At 43.7% G+C, this 19,836-nt stretch overlaps 1 protein-coding gene across 1 annotated transcript; it reads left to right on the forward strand.

Moving 5' to 3' along the window:
• Nucleotides 1-1,430: 1,430 nt before the first annotated feature.
• Nucleotides 1,431-17,851, forward strand: RERGL (RERG like). The gene is made up of 5 exons (XM_014069122.2): nt 1,431-1,684; nt 9,532-9,588; nt 9,915-9,988; nt 11,324-11,472; nt 15,776-17,851. Exons 1-5 carry the CDS (start codon nt 1,633-1,635, stop codon nt 16,056-16,058), a joined length of 615 nt encoding a protein of 204 aa, XP_013924597.1. The 5' UTR covers nt 1,431-1,632; the 3' UTR covers nt 16,059-17,851.
• Nucleotides 17,852-19,836: the final 1,985 nt, after the last annotated feature.

Here is a 19,836-nt window from a genome sequence, read left to right on the forward strand (position 1 = left end):
GGAATTCTGGGAGTTGAAGTCCACAAGTCTTAAAGCTGTCAAGTTTGAACACCCCTGGGGTTTTTTTTCTAAAGGGTTAGGGGTGCAAGGGTCTTGTAACTTGACAGCTTTAAGACTTGCATGCTTCAAATGCCTGAGTTTCTGAGCCAACATTGGTTGCTAAGCAAGAGCATTGTTAAGTGGGTTTCACCACATTTAACAAGTTGGCCACACCCACCCAGTCACATGACTGCAAAGCCACTCCCACCCTGTCACATGGCTGGCAAGCAACTCCCACATGACTTATGGCCATTTTTTATATGAGGCAGCCTCCTCGTGGTCATGAAATCAGTATTTGGATGCTTGGCAACTGACTTGTATTTATGACGGTTGCAGGGTCCTGGGGGGGGGGGGCATGAGATCCACTCTTGTGACTTTCTGTCAAGACAAATCAAAGGGGAAGCCAGATTCACTCAACAACCACATGACTAACTTAACAACTGAAATGATTCACTTAATGACTGCAGCAAGAAAGGTCATAAAATGGAGCAAAGCTCCCTTGATAAATGTTTCATTAGCAATAGAAATGTTGGGCTGAATTGTGGTTGTGAGTTAAGGACTACCTCTACAAGGAGGGGCCAAAAAACTTCAAGATGTCAATCAGGAGCAAACTCACTTAACAAAATCCTTACTTAACATCAGAAATTTTGGGCTCAATTAGATCTTTTTTAATGCAATTACAACCAGAGATGTTTAGGCTGTGGAAAAACTGGTACGTTGCTCCTGGATTGGGAGGATCCATTCACCTTACAAAATAATTATACTGTGATAGGAATAAAGACCCACTGAAGTCAGTGAACCATCTGTCTGAAAACGTGGTTAGTTTCCTGCTAGGAAACTTGTTTAATGGCCGATTAGCAAACTTTTTTCCTTGCACAGCACACTTAACTTGGTTATTATTTTATCCCATTTTCTGAGTGGGGTGGGTGGGATTTTTAGTTTTTTGTTTTGAACCTACCCAGCCCATCTAACAACCATTAGCATTAATCAAGCCGGTCCCTGGTCGAAATCCAGAGTCCCTGGTCGAAATCCAGAGTCCCTGGTCGAAATCCAGATGCAGCATCTTTTAATTGGATTGCTCAAACTTTTCCTGCGAGTCCAGCCACGGTGGGAAGATCCGAAAGTCGCGTCAGAGGCCCGCGTCCAAAAGAAACTTGGCCAACGACGAGGCAAGTGGGCTTCTTGATTCTCCCTCCTCTCACATCGTGGGATAAAAGGGGTGTCGGAAGCCACAAAACCCAGCCTCACAACGCGGAATCAGGAAGGGGGGGAGAGTGACCCGTTCAGACGACCATTCATTCCGACTTAATCGACGGGCTGGGAAAAGAAGAGGGCGGATCTTCGATCTCCGTTCAAACACACACACACACACAGACAGACAGATCGACGTCCGCAACCCGAGAGGTTATATAGCCGCGGGACGGTGCAGCGGGCAAGCCGAGTTGCTTCCCGGGCATCGCAGGGGAAGCAACGGACAACATTCCAGCGAGGGTCTCCGCTGCTGCAGCAGCATCTCCACGTCCCGGGTCAGCCCGCCCGGCGAAGAAGTTGACTGACTTTTGGCTGAGTTGGGCGCTCGAAGTGGCGCCGGGGATGAATGGCGTGCGGGTAGCCATGCTGGGCAGCGAAGGGACGGGCAAATCCGGTAAGGCTCTAAGGCAGGTGGCTTCGGAGCGGCGCTTCTGGCGGGCCGGCGGGCGGGTTTGCTGGCTATGGGAAGGGGATCGTTACGCTCACACGTACACGCGCGGTCACGGGAATCGCACCCTCTGTCTGAGCACCATAAGGAGCTGGTGAAAAAATAACAGAATAACAGTTAGACGGGACCTTGGAGATCTTCTAGTCCAACCCCCTGCTCAGGCAGAAAACCCTGTCATTTCAGACTATTCCTAGGACGTTTTCAGAGTAATAGAATAACAGAGTTAGAAGGGACCTTGGGGATCTTCTAGTCCAACCCCCTGCTCAGGCAGGAAACCACATTTCTGACAAAAAAAATTGGTTGTCCAATCTCTTCTTAAAAACTTCCAGTGTTGGAGCATCAACAACTTCTGGTGGCTGGTCGTTCCAGAGATTACCTGTTAAGAAATTTCTCCTCTGCTCTATGTTGCCTCTCCTTGATTAGCTTCCATCCATTGCTGCTTGTCCTGCCCTCATGTGCTTTGGAGAATAGCTTGACTCCCTTCCTCTTTGAGGTAGTCCCTTGAGTTGAGCTTCTCTCAACTCTTGCAAAAATATGGATGACCACCAGATGGCAGAGGAAGACCCACACTGAATTGATCTGTTGGCTGTACCTGTTGTAGTAGCCCAGATAGAGTAGTCCTTATTCCTGACGCCTGCATGGAGACTTTTCTTAGCAAGCTTATTGATATTCTTTGCATGTCCTAATTTTGGGGAGGATTTCCTCACTTCCCAGGCCTATGGTTTCCTAGTGGTCTCTCATCCAAGTACTAACCTGCCGCTGTGGAGCTCTCATCTCACAACCAGGAGGTTGTGAGTTTGATCCTAGGTAGGGTCTCCTTCTTGGTCAGGGGGGCTGGACTAGATGACCTGCAAGGTCCCTTCCAAATCTGCTAATCAGTTCAGCATGTTTTTGGAGACCACTTAAATCAGCTGCATGTTGACCAACTCCAATGGCACCTGATGGTAACAAGCCATCCCAAATTTTACCAAATATATTTGCTATTACAGATGAATAGTAAATTGCAGCCAGTTGTGTGTCTGATATACTCTGAGATAGATAGATAGATAGATGGATGGATGGATGGATGGATGGATGGATGGATGGATGGATGGATGGATGGATGGATGGATGGATAGATAGATAGATAGATAGATAGATAGATAGATAGATAGATAGATAGATAGATAGATAGATAGATAGATAGATAGATAAATAGATAGATTAGATTCAATTGTGTCTGATTCTGCCAGAGACTGCCTGGGCAAATCCCTACAGATTTTTTGGCAAGGTTATTCAGAAGTGGTTTGCCATTGCCTCCTTCCTAGGGCTGAGAGAGAGTGACTGGCCCACGTCCTAGCTGGTTCCGTGCCCAAAGTGAAACTAGAACTCAGGTTTCCCCATCTCTAGCCTTAACCATTACACCAAACTGCCTCCCAGCGACTGGTTTACCTGTTGCAAATTCATTTTCCAGCCCTTGAAATACATTCAGCTGATGCAGCAAAAGTATTTTGATAATAGGTTCATACTATTCTTTTTTTTAAAAAAAAATAACTTTTGGGAGTTGCAAATTGCAGCTTATTAATTTAGAATGGGATTCCACTTTTTATTTTAAAAAAATCCTCCAACTTGAGACACAATTCATGAAACCTCTAAGACATTGTCATAAAGAAGAGGGACTCAAAGCACCTGAGGGTAGAACAAGAAGCAATGGGTGGAAACTAATCAGGGAGAGAAACTTAGAACTAAGGAGAAATTTCCTGACAGTTAGAACAATCAATCAATGGAACAACTTGCCTCCAGAAGTATAAATGCTCCAACACTGGAAGTTTTTAAGAAGTGATTGGACAACCATTTGTTTGGGGTAGGGTTTCCTGCCTAAGCAAGAGGTTGGAGTAGAAGACCTCCAAGGTCCCTTCCAACTCTGTTCTTCTGAAAATGTTCTAGGAATCGAAAAAAGTGTTGACTTCCAACTCGCTCTGTTGCAGTAGAATAAAGCAAGTAACATCAAACCTCAACTTTTTACTTTTCCAAAACAATATAAACTAGCCATTTCTATGACAACAAATCAACAAATCTCTCTCCCCCACCACTTTTCTTTCCCCCTTTCCTCCTCCTTCCTTTCTCCTATTATTTGCTTTCATATTTTTGTATTTTATAATTTATTCTATAATCTAATAAAATGGGGACATGTTCTAGGAATAGTATCTTAGTAAGTAGGATTGTCAACATTTCTCCGGGTCTCCTCTCCTTTTCACAATTCCTTAGTATCTTATTTAGATACTAGTGTAAAGTTTAAGTAGAGATGATTGCATAAATGTCTACCTGCTTGACCTGTTTGTCCTTGAAGAGTTACAAGCTGTATCATCAATCTCTTTCCTCTTTTCCAACCTGCTAATCTATTGCATTCCAGTTTTTCTACTGTAGTTTCCTGAACCTTAACGAGCAAATTATATTTTCCAGTCTATTATTCACTTGTATGACACAACAAAGTATATGATGTGCCCAGCTGGTCAGATGATGTAATTATTGCAAGTGATAAAAATGTATTCAAATGATATACATTTGGATTTAACAGACAATTGGATTTAACAGACATTCCTTTCTCTGGAAAGTTGAAGTTTTATCGGAAAATAAATGAGTTGTATTAGTCTTGGCATTTCCATTTTCCCAATCCATAATTCCACTAAGCTAGTGAAAGAAGCAATGGAATTTAGTTTAGAACCAATGATTGAAATATCCATCAACAAATCTGGTGCAAAACTGCTTTTTACCGTGGTAAGTGGAGGTTGAGAATATTTACTAAAGATCACATTGTAAGTTATAGTGAGAGAAAAGCTGTTAATGTCTCAATTTTGCATAATGCTAGACTGTGGTTTATATTTAGGTTATAATGCACAGAGCTATAGATTAGATTATGATGTGATAAATGAACGAGATTATTATGAGTTATTTGACAAAACGTGGTTAAAATTCAGGATCATTTTTAGGATTTAATTCTAAATTTAGAAGTCCTTTGGGCTTTCACAATCATGCTAAATACCAGAATGATGAGTTTTTGGTTTGGATTTAGCAAAATATATGAACAAGCCAATGTGCTTTGTGCAACATGGTTTAAGTCATAACCCATGCGCAGGGAACCTTGATGGTCTCTCTGATCATGGTTAGAATAAATTATGGCTTAGAGCAAAACATAAAACCTGCAACAGCTTTCCTTCTAATTTTAGGTTTTACTTCTAAGGTTCCAATTTTGGATGAAATGCAATTCTGCTCTAGTGTAGCTTGTAATAAGCCCAAGGCATAACTTAAAGATACACGATGCAACAATCATATCTGAAATCTGATCCAGGTGAAAGATTTGGTAGGTGTTCTTGCATCGTGGAAGATAAGCAAGAGAGAGATAATCTCAAAAAAACAGATGTTCAGCTGGGTATTACCCATAATGGAAAATATAATTCCAGATCGCTATCTTTTTTGGCTTTTCCAACCTTCTTTTCAGTTGTTTCTATGCAAAACTATGTTAACAACATCACCCCCAGGCCTGCCGGCAAAGCCAGGTTTTGACGGCTTTTCGGAAGGCCTGGAGAGAGGTGAGGGTCCGAATCCCTGCAGGGAGTTCATTCCAGAGGGCTGGAGCTGCCCCAGAGAAGGCCCTCCCCCGGGTAATAGCCAGGTGGCATTGGCTGGTAGATGGCACCCGGAAGAGGCCAACCCTGTGAGATCTAATGGGTCTGTGGGAGGTAATTGGCAGCAGGCGGTCTCTCAAGTACCCAGATTTAATATGGCTGTGCAGATTCTTTTAAAAAATCCATATAATAGCAATAGCACTTAGACATGTATCACTTCATAGTGCTTTACAGCCCTCTCTAAGTGGTTTGCAAAGTCAGCATATGAACTCTAACAATGCGAGTCCTCATTTTACTGACCTCTGAAAGATGGAAGGCTGGAGTGAAGCTTGATCTGGTCAGGATCGAACTCCTGGCAGTGGGCAGAGTTAGCCAACAATATTGCAATCTAACTATTGTGCCACCACAGCTATATAAACATAGCCACTATATAAATATAACCACTATAAATGACTGTCCTATGGAGAATTGTGCTGTGTAAATATGGGAGTAATTGCTATCATCTGCTTGGAATTTGGTATGTCTTCGCCTTCTTTGCATTTGCCCTTCACAACAGGGGTTGAGGAACAGCATGCAACAGGTAGTAGGGAAGACTGGCCTTCATAGTGTAGGTAGTCCTCAATTTACAACCCCAATTGGGGACCAGAATGTCTGTTCCTAAGCAATGTGGTTGTTAAATGAGTCGTAACCAATTTTGCAACCTTATCTGCCAGGGTTGTTAAGGAGACGACTGCAATTGTTAAAGGAATCCGTTGAGTTGGTTTTTAAGCAAATCTGGATTCCCCCATCGAGTGTGCTTGTTAAGCCGCAATGGTGCAGTGCTTAGAGTGCAGTACTGCAGGCTACTTCTGCTGCCTGCCGGCTGCCTGTAATTTGACAGTTCAAATCTCACCAGGTTCAAGGTTGACTCAGCCTTCCATCTTTCCGAGGTGGATAAAACGAGGACCCAGATTGTTGGGGGCCATAGGCTAACTCTGTAAACCACTTAGAGAGGGCTGTAAAGCACTCTGAAGCGGTATATAAGTCTAAGTGCTATTTTTATTGTTGGAAGCCCCTGGGAAGATCTGAAATAGTAATCATGTGACCCTCAGGATGCTGCAGTCTTTGTAAATACATGCTAGTTGTCAAACACTTGCATTTTGATCATGTGGCTGCAGGGATGCTACAACAGTCATAAGTGCAAGGACCGGTGATAAGTCACTTTTTTTCAGAGCTGTTGTTACCTTTGAATAGTCATTAAATGAATGGTCATAAGTCAAGGACTAGCTGTAAGATAGCTGAGGTGGTTCAGTAGGTCCTAACGTCAGCTCAGCGACAAAAGAGAAACTATCCCTTTTATGTTTTATTGGTATGCAATATTAAGGGCAACACAATGTATAGCTACAGCAAATAGGTTACATCTGTGCAATCCAAGTGGCCTCATCAGTGTTTACTCAAACAAACCACATTAAGTAATTCATATGACACCTGGAAGAAACAACAACATGACCACTAGATTGGCATCTTAAAAAAAACAGCTTTCTATATTTCTTTCCTGCCATCTAGCTTTAATACTGATATTTGCAGTGCAGAAGTATAGAAGACTTTTTCCTGGGTGAAAGAAAGAAAGAAAGAAAGAAAGAAAGAAAGAAAGAAAGAAAGAAAGAAAGAAAGAAAGAAAGAAAGATAGATAGATAGATAGATAGATAGATAGATAGATAGATAGATAGATAGATAGATAGATAGATGATAGATAGATAGGCTGGTAGTAGGACCCAAAATCCAGGTTTCATTGTATATACCTAGGAGGAAAAAAGGCAGCAATCTGGAGATATTCTCTTTGGAAAATCATGCCTTCAAAATTAGAGATAGTGGATAGTTTGAAATGTTGCTTGGTTCCGCCCCCCGCCCCCCCCATCAGCATTTTTTCTGTGTCTCTTTGCTGCCATCTAGCGATTATACATTTGTCTGAAGTTGGGTAGGGTTTCCTGCCTGAGCAGGGGGTTGGACTAGAAGACCTCCAAGGTCCCTTCCAAACTCTGTTATTCTAACAAACCGTTGGATGCAATTCATGAAACCTCTAAGACATTGCATAAAGAAGAGGGAGTCAAAACACCTGAGGGGTAGGACAAGAAGCAATGGGTGGAAACTAATCAAGGAGAGCAACAACTTAGAACTAAGGAGAAATTTCCTGACAGAACAATTAATCAGTGGAACAACCTGCCTCCAGAAGTTTGAAACTTCCAATGCTCCAACACTGGAAGTTTTAAAGATGATGTTGGATAACCATTTGTCTGAAGTTGGGTAGGGTTTCCCGCCTAAGCAAGGGGTTGGACTAGAAGACCTCCAAGGTCCCTTCCAACTCTGTTATTCTGTTATTCTGAAAATGTTCTAGGGATAGAAAAAGTGTTGACTTCTAACTCGCTCTGTTGCAGTAGAATAAAGCAAATAACAGCTTTTTACTTTTCCAAAACAATATAAACTAGCCATTTCTATGACAACAAATCAACACATCTCTCTCCCCTCCTTACTTTTCTTTCCCCTTTTCCTCCTCCTTGCTTTCTCCTATTATTTGCTTTCATATTTTTGTATTTTATATTCTATAATCTAATAAAATGTGGAAATGTTCTAGGAATAGTATCTTAGTAAGTATGGTTGTCAACGTGTCTCCAGGGCTCCTCTCCTTTTCACAATTCTTTAGTATCTTATTTAGATACTAGTGTAAAGTTTAAGTAGAGATGATTGCATAAATGGTTACCTGCTTGACCTGTTTGCGATTATACATATGATTGCAGTCCAGTTTGGGCAGCCCGAATATGCTTGAATAAATAAATTGTGGTAAAATAATAGCCAAGTACAGTGGGTGAAGCCAGACATTGCTTTTGTAGTGCTCCTGTTTAGAAAGTCTTCGGTGAAGTAGGAATGATCACATTCACATAAATACACCTTAACATTCGAGGCTCTGTTCATTTCTCCATCTCTGGCGTCAAGAGTTGATTCCTGGTTTACATCTTGGGACCTAAATAAGCCTTTCATTGCATTGGCCAATTAAATTGGGAAACTAAAACAATATACTATTTTCAGAACAGAGGTAAAGTAAGAGTAGAAAGGACTGTGTATCTTGTCTGCTATATATAGGTTTGTAGCCTGACTCATAATCCAATTATTAGCTGGTGTAGAAAGTTACCCCCACCCCCACCCCTCCTAGAAGAATGAACTATTTTAGGCAATTTTAAAAAGGCAGGATAAAATATTTTCTCTAAAAGAGCAATAAAAATCTTAAGGGAAACAGAAACTCAGAGCTTCAGCTCCCTGCCCCCAGCAGATATGTTGGTGCACATTAAGAGAAACTGGGCCAGCCTATCTACAAGACAATTAGACCTTCAGCTCCAGGGTGATGGGATTAAGACATGACCCCCTCAGGATATAATAGGATTGGCCCTTTATCCATCTAGCAGTTGGGCTCACTGCATTGCGAAATCACCTGGGGATATTACATCAGCCCAAGGTTCCACCAAACTTGATTCAGACAAACACGATTCCACATGGGAGTCTGACTACAGCCAATAGAATACATGCTCTTCCCCCAGGAACAGGAAGCTCAAGTTTCCTCCCAATCAGCTGGGACTCGGGAGGCAGAGAAAAGATGGAGGCGGGGCCAGTCAGAGGTGGTGTTTACCAGTTCTCTGAACCACTCAAAATTATCACTACTGGTTCTCCAGAATGGGTCAGAACCTGCTAAATAACACCGCTGCCCTCTACCCATCTAACAACAGGGCTTACTGCATTTCAAAATTTCCTAAGGACATTGCATCACCCAGCAAGGTTCAACCAAACTTATCTATGACTCCTGTATAGCCCCATGGGAATCTGAGAACCAATAGAATATATTTCTTGCATAGGAACAGGGGGCTCAAGTTCAAAGTCCAAGAGAGGGTATAAATGCCTCTCACTCTCCACTCCATGTGGTCAGCTGCCCAGGACCTCAAACCCATGTGATCATGTTCACCAATAAACCATCTTTCCAATCAGCCTCCATGTTTGGAGAGAGAGAGAGAGAGAGAGAGGGAGGGAGGGAGGGAGGGAGGGAGAGAGAGAGAGAGAGAGAGAGAGAGAGAGAGAGGGAGAGAGAGAGAGAAGGCTAAAATCCAGAGAGATTTTCTTTAGAAAAAAGCAGCCCTCCCATGCCCCTTTACTTTGTCTTTTCAGCTCTTACGGTGCGCTTTCTGACGAAGCGTTTCATTGGAGAATATGCCTCCGATTCTGGTAAGTTTCCACTCACTTTGAATCTTCCTTGCATTTTATTTACACTCACATGATCTAGATTTTACTGCTGGTAATGGAAGGGGTATGTGTATATGTGTCATTTTAGAAATAGGGCATATAATAAACGTTGTGAGCTCTGTGCTTTCAAGAAAAACACAAAGATATTATGTGACTTTCTTTTGGGCCTGAAGATTAACATTTATTTTTCAGATTGAGGCAGGGAATGGGTAGCAATAGATTGATTCATCGTTGTTAAATTGCCTTGGGATGTATAAGTGATGGTTGCCTTACCCAGTCTGTTTATTCCTCTTTTTTCCCCCTCACAGAATGCATTTATACAAAACATTTGTATCTGGATGGAAAACAAATTAACTTGGAAATATATGATCCTTGTTCCCAAGTAAGTTGGAAAACTGGACAATGAACACACATAATGAACACTCCTTCCTCCTCCTATTTTTTTCTGCAATGATGGGTTGGGTTGCGAAAAAGTGATTGGCCCAATGTCACTTAGCCAGCTTTTAGGTCTAAGGCAAGATTAGAACTCACAGTCTCATTGTGATTGGCTCAAAGTCATCCAGCCTGGTTTTCATGCCCTAAGGCGGGATTAGAACTCACTGTCTTCTGGTGATTGGCCCAAGGTTATCCAGTTGGCTTTCGTGCCTAGGGAGGGACTAAAACTCACTGTCTCCTGCTGATTGGCCCAAGGTGTTCCAGTCGACTTTCGTGCCTAAAACAGGACTGGAAATAAATAGCAGAAGGAATTCAATGCCACAGGTTGCTGAGAAGGGAGACATTTACCCAGTAACCTTAGATGATGATTAAAAAAGAATTAAGCCTGTTCCCAAGACCAGCTGTGTTTCAAAGTGCCTTTAAGATCTTTTGGATTACTTATATGACAATATCTGGAATGAAGGTTTGATTTAGTAAGGCAGAGAATTCAACTAAATTGCATTTCTTTTTAAACAGATACAGGTTGTGTAATTTGCTTCAGAAATAAAAATTAGAAAGGAGGATATATAAAAAGAGTAAATGTTAATGTGGAGAGAATTTAAAGATGACGATGTTATGTATTGTTGTTATACTATTATATAGTTATATTATTAATACTATTGTGATGAATATAACAACAAATATGTGGATTATGACTGTACAAATAACTCTACCTAGATCACACACTGTTTGATGGAAATGGAAAGTAATATAAATTAAAGAAATAAAACATTTAAAAAAAAACAAAAAAAAAATACCCTTCTCATCTGGGAAAAAAATATATGCCGGCATAATTACAGCGGGAATTAATTTCATTCTGTCTATATAACCCAACCCTTTGAAATCCCAAAGTGTTGGATTAGGGACAGCTCAGGGGTGGGTTCCTACCGGTTCAGACCGGTTCTGCGGAACCAGTAGTGGTTTGCAGCCTGGGTCGCTGGAACCAGCAGCGACCGAGGCCTGCCATGCCGCCGAACCATAGGTGCTGCCATCTTGTTTTTTGCTTCTGCACATGCACAGAACAATTTTTATTGCACTGCACATGCACATGCTGTACGCCCACGAGCAAACTGGCAGTAGTGCCTGCTGCAACCTACCTCTGGGACAGTTCCTCCAGGAGAGAATCTATGTACGTGGGTCCTATGTGTTGATACCAAGATCAGTTGTGTTTCTATTAAGCTCAAGCAGGCTCTTCTCCAACCGAAAACACAGTATAAACTGCTTGCCTTTTTTTCCCTTCCAGCCTCGACCAGGGAAATTGTTACTTGCAGATGAACTCCAATGGGCAGATGGATTTGTCGTGGTCTATGACATCAGTGACAGAACTTCATTTGTGTTTGCAAAAGCGTTGCTGTACAGGATCCGCGAGTGTCATGGAGGAGCTTGCAAAAGGCAAGTTAGCTAGTGACCTTGAGTAGGAAAGCTGAAAGCTTGGTGTGGCTCATAAGGTCGACTCGCAAAGCATCCCTGGCCTGCTTGCTTTCTTGCTAGGGAGTTTTAACCTCAAGTATTTTGTGGCGAGGTAGACCTTCTCCCCCAAATGGAATAGTCATTATGGAACTTGGTGTTTGTCTGCCTGTTCCTTATAGTTTGTGCCGCTTTAGCTAGCATTTTTTTGACATTCTCCCAGGTTGCTTTCAGCGTTGACTCTAGGTCCAGTCGGTCAAGCTGACTGAGGAGGGGGGATCCCTTGGATACTCAGACATTGGGACGAAGTCCATGCCACTCACCACCCTGTTTCCCTGAAAATAAGACCTCCCCGTTATAATAAGCCCAATTGGGCTTTTGAGCACGTGTGCTAAAATAAGCCCTCCCTTGAAAATAAGCCCTCCATGAAAATATTGCAACACAGCAGCAGCCATGAGGTGACCACGCTCGCCGCCTCCTGCACCTCAAAAATAATAAGTCCTCCCCGAAAATAAGGCCGTGCTTATTTTGGGGCTCAAAAGAAAATAAAACCCTGTCTTATTTTCAGGGAAACACAGTACTTTGAATGGAGTTAGTTCTGTGCTACTGTGAACAGCATTATTATACACTACCTCAGCGAAAGGCAGGAGGTCCGCCCAATTGGACTGCTGATAGTTCATGTAGCACCTGAGGTACTGCTCTACCATAGCTTTCAGTCTCTCTTCCCCCCCATCGGTGCTTGGATGACAGGCTGAGCTAAGGCACTGGGATGACCCAATGGATTGCAGGAATTCCCTCCAGAACTTAGCCATGAATTGGACCCCTCTGTCTGGGGTAATGCTTCATGGTACTCCATGCAGGCAGTAGATGTGCTTCAGAAACAGTTTGGCCAACTGGTGGGCTGAGGGTAGGCCACTGCAGGGTATGAAGTGCACCTGCTTGGAAAATAAGTCTATTACAATCCAGATCACTGTTCCCCCCCACTTTTCGGCAACTCCACTATAAATAGCAATAGCAGTTAGACTTATATACCGCTTCATAGGGCTTTCAGCCCTCTCTAAGCGGTTTACAGAGTCAGCATATCGCCCCCACAGTCTGGGTCCTCATTTCACCCACCTCAGAAGGATGGAAGGCTGAGTCAGCCTTGAGCCGGTGAGATTAGAACCGCTGAACTGCAGATAACAGTCAGCTGAAGTGGCCTGCAGTACTGCACCCTAACCACTGCGCCACCTCGGCTCCTAAAATCCATTGCGATCTCCTCCCATGGCCACATTGGCTCTCTTACCGGTTGCAACAGTCCGGGTGGAGATGGGGCTAGATTCAGACTTGGTCCCTTTAAGTCAGGCGTGGGGAACTACAGCCCTTTTATGACTTGTGGACTTCAACTCCCAGAATTCCTGAGCCACCATGGCCATGGTTTCCCACGCCCTGTAAGGAAGCCCCAATAAAAACTAGGAACAATGAATCCAGTTGTTTGCCGTGTGTCTATCTAGTTTGAGTCAGTCGGGCCTCTTTTTACACACAGACCTTCCAAATAGAAATTCTACATAGTTTAAAAACCAGTTTATTAAGGTCAGCTTATCTACAGCCCTAGATCAAGCCACCTCGGAGTAGGTTTTATTGAACTGTGTGACATTTACAACTGTCAGCCCACTGACATTCAATCTCCGCTTTTAATTGCGGTGTGGGAAAGAAATTGCTAGTGTGAAGGATGATCCCCATCCAATAAAAGCAACTCTCCGATGACTGGTTATTTTTCCACAACCTTTGTCTTCATATATGTGAATCTGTCACCATCAATAGTCCAACGTGAAAACTTTGCGTCTGTTCACCTTCCGGAGAAAATGGCCAGCGGTTGCTCACATTTCACTCTCCTCTCTTTAAAAGCAAACAAAAACACCAGGGATCAATCAGGAGTCTAATAGAAACATTTAAGAATTTTGCCCTAATGGTTCCCCAAACATTTCTTTTGAAATCAAAACAATTCCATCTTTGCTGATTTTTAATCTAGGCACTGCACATTGAATATGATATAAATGGAAAATATTTTTTTTGAAAAGAGAAGTGTATGAATTACCATATTTTTCGGAGTATAAGATGCACCTTTTTTCCTCAAAAAAGAGGCAGAAAATCTGGGTGCGTCTTATACACTGAATACAGCAGTTTTTGCCTCCCCAAACCCTGCCCTCTTCACCAAAATGGCCATGCAGAGCCTTATGGAGGCTTTCAGAGACCTCCTGGGGGCTGGGGAGGGCAGAAATGAGCAAACAATGGGCCGTTTGTTGCTCACTTCCCCCCCCCCCAGCTCCCAGGAGCACTCTACAAGCCTCCTAAAGGCTATCCATGCCCTTTTTTTTTTGACAAAAATGGGACTGTTTTTGCAAAAAAATGGGCCTTTTCCCCCTCAATTTTGCCCCCCCCCCAAATCCCCAGGAGTACTCTGCAAGCCTCCTAAAGGCTATACATGCCCTTTAAAAAAGGGGGGGGGCTCGTTTTCACAAAAAAACAGGCTGTTTTTGGAAGGTTTGCAGAGCGCAAAAACTTTAAAAATTTGCCTCTTCAAAACCTTGGTGCGTCTTATACTCCGGTACGTCTTATACTCTGAAAAATACGATACATAGATGAGCTCAATTGGGAATGTCTATCAGTATAAAAACACAGTTGTGTGTCTCCCTTCTATCATTTAATGTTGTCATCTGGGAGGACCAAGGATTTACGCCTTCTCTGTAGTAGTATCTGCCTTATGGAACAGCCTCCCTTTTGAGAGTTGGAAAGCTTCTATTCTATTTGCCACCTCTCTCTCTCCCTCTCCCCACTCTCTCATCTCAATTGTCTGTCTATCATCTGTCTTTCTCTTTGTTTGTCTTTCCCTCTATCCATCTACCTACCTACCTACCTACCTACCAGGGGTGGGTTTCTCGCCCCGTTCCAACCGGTTCGGTTGGAACGGGGCCAGCGGCGTCCTCATGCACGCGTGGAAGCGCAGAACTCGTCAAAACCGGGCAAGGAGCGCGCGTGGGTGGGCCCTTCGCCGTTCCCGGAAGTTACTTACTTCCGGGTTCGCCGACCAACCGGTTCGCAGGGACCGCCGCGAACCGGTTGAAACCCACCCCTGCTACCTACCTACCTACCTACCTACCTACCTACCTACCTACCTACCCACCCACCCACCTTCCATCTCTCTCTCTTTCTCTCTGTCTCTATATCTATATAGATGCCTTCGATTTTATGAGAATTGAATTTGTATATTTAATATATTTACTATTTTGATGCCCAAGATTGGATTGTACAGGTAGTACTCAGGTTATGGCCTGGCTGTCATGGTTGTAAAACAGCATGGTTTTTAAACGAACCGGTGATTCACTATAGCTGCGATTGTGCTGAAAACTGAATGCAAATAACAGTTTTTGGCAAAATCACATGGTTAATGGAAACTACAAACAGCCATAAATATGGCCCAGTTATGGAGTGCCTGAAGTGCTGTCATGGTACCACAGGGATTATAGATAAAGATAGGGCCATTGAAACTTTGAACAGTCGCTAAGTGGCTAGTTGTAAGTTGAGAACTACCTGTATAAGATGGTACTTTAATATAAACAATTTAACTACCGTATTTTTTGGAGTATAAGACACATCTTTTTCCCTCAAAAAGGAGACTGAAAATCTGGGTGGGTCTTATACATTGAATACAGCATTTTTTGCCTCCCAAAACCCCGCCCCCTTCACCAAAATGTCCATGCAGAGCCTTTAGGAGGCTTTCAGAGAGCTCCTGGGAGCTGGGGAGGGCAGAAATGAGTGAAAAGTGGCCCATTTTGTGCTCATTTCCCTCCCCCAGCCCTCAGGAGTACTCTATAAGCCTCCTAAAGGCTATGCATGGCATATTTTTGACAAAAATGGGCCCATTTTCATGAAAAATGGGCTGTTTTTTGCTCATTTTCAGGGTGGGGGAATCCCCTAGGAGTACTCTGCAACCTCCTAAAGGCCATTCATGCATTTTTTGGGGAAAAGGGGGCCAATTTTCACAAAAAAGAGGCTGTTTTTGGGAGGTTTGCAGAGTGCAAAAACTTTTTTAAAAAAATTTGCCTCTTCAAAACCTTGGTGTGTTTTATACTCCAGTGAGTCTTATACTCAGGAAAAAATATATGGTAAATAAAAATGCATTGCCTCTTGTAGAAGTTCCATAAGGAAGTGATCTAACGTTTTAAAAACACTTAACAGAAGTAAATGATCTAAGCAGAAGAAAGTTCTTTGTTTATCACGTTTCTTTTTCTCAACTTACTTTGTCCAGAACACCAGAGTGCACCGTGGTTTTGGTTGGGAACAAGCAAGATTTGTGCCACGTACGAGAAGTCACTTGGGATGAAGGACAGCATTTGGCCCTGGATTACAGATGCCAGTTTTGTGAACTATCCGCTGCAGAACAATGCCAAGAAGTAGGAACGATGTTCAGCCAAGCTTTGAAAAGCCTCATGGCTCATCCCAAGGGGAAGGAGAAGAGACGGCCCAGCGGCTCAAAATCCATGGCCAAACTGATCAATAACATGTTCGGAAAGAGGAGGAAGTCTGTCTAGTGAGAGGCCCACCAGAAACGGGCAGGGAGCCAAGACACTGTCTCTCACACATATATGCACACCAGTGGTGGGATTCAGCCAGTTCGCACCTATTCGGGAGAACCGGTTCTTAACTTTCTAAGCAGTTCGGAGAACCGGTTGTTGGAAGAAATCTCATTTTGTTTCCCCCCTCCACACACACACTTTACAGAGCTAATCCTGTATAGAATGCAGGAAGGAAACATTCTGGTATTGTTTCTAGCCTAATCTTTATTACCCTGCTTACAGAAACTGCCTCTCCGGTTAACCCTTGTTACATTTTAACAGCTAAGGCGAAGCGCCCATCAACCTGAGTGACGTTGAGTCGGCCACGCCCACCCATTCACATGACCACTGATCCCCGCCTAGCCAGCTGGTCATCAAGGCAGAGAACCGGTTGTTAAATTATTTGAATCCCACCACTGATGCACACGCATGCACAAAGGATCTAGTTCACACGAAGATCTTAGCATGTCACCCAAGGAAGTCACGGAAATGATTGCCGTATTCCCACCCAGCATGGCAAAAATCATCGCTTAAATCTAGCCCTTTGATAACTCTTCTGGGAATATAGTTTTTTTTTTTTTCATAGCAGCAGATTGACCTTAGAGCATACTAAAGTTCTGTATATGGTTATTAAGGAATGAACTGCAATTTCATCGCTAATAATCTTAACTGAATCCAGGCAGGAAATATGAGTAAGGGCCAGGAGAACAATGTGGTATGGTGCCTTTATCGGTGTTCCCATGCTTAGCCATTTTTAAGACATATGGACTTCAACTCCCAGAATACCCCAATGCTGGCTGGGATATTCTGGGAATTGAAGTCCACATATCTTCAAAATGGCTAAGCCTGGGAAACATTGGTCTAAATCAATTATGGTGTTGATTTCAACAACAACAAAACTCTTTTGGTTGATGTGAAAGAGAGGCTGTCCACAATTTACATTGGGAAAGGACTACCCAAGACATCACCAAGGTCTCTAACCAAGCAGGAGGGAAGGAAAATGTTGAACTATTAGCATCTTTTCCAGAAGTGACATTAAACTCATATCAATTTAAGCATGTGCTTTCCTGGCTACAGCTCCTTTCTTTAGCTTGGAACAGACTTAGGGAAAGATTAAAATCTGATTGAAGTCATCTCAGATCATTCCTTTTGCCAGCTTTTGTCTGCAATCAACCAGTGTTCCTTTCTAATATATTTTAGTGTCTTTTAAATTACTTAAGTGCAGAGTCAGGGGCTTCTTGCTAAGGCTGGCCTTTCATTAAATTGTTGTGGCCCGCCAGTGGCCAGTGGATTCAGACAGTGAGGAGGTTGGGGAGGGACATGGGCCAGTCCTGGAATCTGGGGAAGGCTCTGATGAGGGCTCTGTGTCGGAGGCAGAGAGGGGCCAGAGCTGTATGCCAGTTATCAGCTGTCTTCAGAGTCAGACATCAGTGAGGCAGACGAACAGCTGGAGCCTGTTCCCAGTGTGTGTATGCACAGAGTTACCAGATGAAGGGAACAGCTAAAGAACAGATTGACTTGGAAGTAAGGCCACAGGTGGATGGTGAATGGCACCTCCCAGAGGAAATAAAAGAGCGAAAGGGGAGTGGAGTTTGCAGGAAACGATTAGTTTGCTTAATTGGTTCATGACTCTCCGACGCTGATATCGGCCTGTCAGGTCTCCAAGCCAGATAAGTTCTGTGACTCGAAATCCTCCCTTGAAAGACTTTGACACCAAGAGCAGATCAGAGAGATATGCAGCTGCCACATGATTCAAGTTGCTCTGCCCACACCATAAGTTCATCCCTGCTCCATCTCTGTCACCAACAGAGAAGGTTGTGCCCTAACAGTACTGACCCAACTCTGTGCCTATTGGATAGACTCTTCACCTTGCTATCTATTCTCAGGGTGTATCACTCCCAAAGCACCATCAGGGGTGGGCATCAAAAATTTCAGCAACAGGTTCTCTGCCCGGTGTTGGGTGGGTGTGGCCATGGTGGATGTGGCCTAGTTAGGCTCCTGCACTTGGGGGGGGGCGTTTTCACCTTCCCTACGCTCCAGAGGCTTTTTCTTGAGCCTCTAGGAGGGCAAAAACTGCTTCCCCCAGGCTCCAGAGGCCCTCCAGAGCAGTGGTGGGTTCTTACTGATTCGGACGAACTGGTAGTAGCTTGGTGCCCTGGATCACTGGAACCAGCCGTGACCCAGGCATGCCATGCCCCCAAACCACTTCTCCCGGCGGCGCCACAGGCAGCACCATCTTGTTTTTTTAGTTGCACTGCGCATGCAAATGCAGTGTGAATCAAGCATGCATGCACACAGTGTGCCCCTCAGCAAACCGGCAGTACTCTCTGCTGGAGCCCAGCCCTGCCCCAGAGACCAGAAACAGGCCCATTTCCGGCTTTCCAGAACTTCCAGGAGGCTCTTTTTTCCCCCTCCACGTGCCTCCACACAGGCCTTGCACTTACCTCGCATCCAAAACAGGCCACATGGAGATTCCTGGGAGGAGAGGCCAGGGTGGGCGGGGCCAGCCAGAGGTGGGATTTGGAGGTTCTCTGAACTGGCCATAATCTTAGCTACGGGTTCTCCCAAACCGTGGCGAACCTGTAGCAGCCCACCCTTGAGCACCACCCTTAGCATGCTACTGTTGCTATGGTCTTCTTCCAAGAGGTGAGAGAGATGAATTGGTCCAAAGTCATTCAAATGGCTTCCTGCCTCAGCAAATCTAAAACATACATTCCCTCAGATTGTAGTTTTGTAGCTTTAACCCCTACACCAGTGGTTCTCAACCTGTGTGCCCTTTGGGGGTCAAATGACCCTTTCACAGGGGTCACCTAAGACCATCGGAAAACACATATTTTCGATGGTCTTAGGAACCAAGACACCAATATTATGGTTGGGGGTCACCACAACATGAGGAACTGTATTAAAGGGTTGCGGCATTGGAAAGGTTGAGAACCACTGACCTACACAAAACAGTTTCTCACTGCTTAAGAACATGCAATCGAAGCTGATAATTTTAGCGTCAGGCCTGGAAGCCATTTTGTTTTTTGCATTGGGCCTTCCGGCCTGCCACATTTAATGCTGAGGGAAATTGGGAGGGGAGATTATATGGAGTATGGGAGATATATAGTCAAAATAACATTCCTTTCTCAGAGAGTCAAGGACATCTTGCCCCTGCACCTGGGGGAGGGGGGTATGACTAGGAGGCACTTCAAGCCTCTGAGTCTTTTGTTGGGGGTGTTACTTGGAACCGTAACATTCAGCTGGTGGGAGGGGATGTCTAGCCAAAGTTTTGAAGCAAACTTTATTTAAAAAAAATAATAAAACTAGCATAAAGGTATCCCGTCGTCTCTTATTTCCAAAAGGAGTAAAGAAAATGTCTGCCTCCTGGCTTAAAGTTAACACCAGCCTCTTATTCTTGGAAGGAGTAAAATAAACTTTAGCCAAATGACGGTCGCATCCAAAGGCAGTAATTTTCCTCTTTCTAAAAACAGAACACTTGACAAGCTGCTAACTATAACACACTTTTGGACAGACCCCCAGTCTTTTATCTTGTCCTTCTCAAAAAGAAAACGTTTTCATCAGCTGTTGATGGCGATTCACAGTTCACACATCATGCTGTTACGATTCCTTCCCTGCGTAAAACAGGAATATGCACTGGGAGCCATTCTATTCACTCAGCACTGAGACTCACATCTGCCATGTAAACAGAATAAAACTATTTCCTTATCGTTTAAAAAAAATAATGTTTCATGTCTTTTAGAAGCCTGGATTT

Source organism: Thamnophis sirtalis, unplaced genomic scaffold, assembly GCF_051295495.1.
Source record: "Thamnophis sirtalis isolate CommonGarterSnake01/CBP01778 unplaced genomic scaffold, rThaSir2_p1.2 scaffold_9, whole genome shotgun sequence".
NCBI lineage: Eukaryota > Metazoa > Chordata > Lepidosauria > Squamata > Natricidae > Thamnophis > Thamnophis sirtalis.

Excerpts from the sequence above, each read along its gene's own strand:
- RERGL (XM_014069122.2), top strand. The coding sequence starts at position 1,633 with ATGAATGGCGTGCGGGTAGCCATGCTGGGCAGCGAAGGGACGGGCAAA. Across the intron at positions 1,685-9,531 it reads CGAAGGGACGGGCAAATCCG|CTCTTACGGTGCGCTTTCTG; the intron begins GTAAGGCTCTAA and ends TTGTCTTTTCAG. Across the intron at positions 9,589-9,914 it reads AGAATATGCCTCCGATTCTG|AATGCATTTATACAAAACAT; the intron begins GTAAGTTTCCAC and ends TCCCCCTCACAG.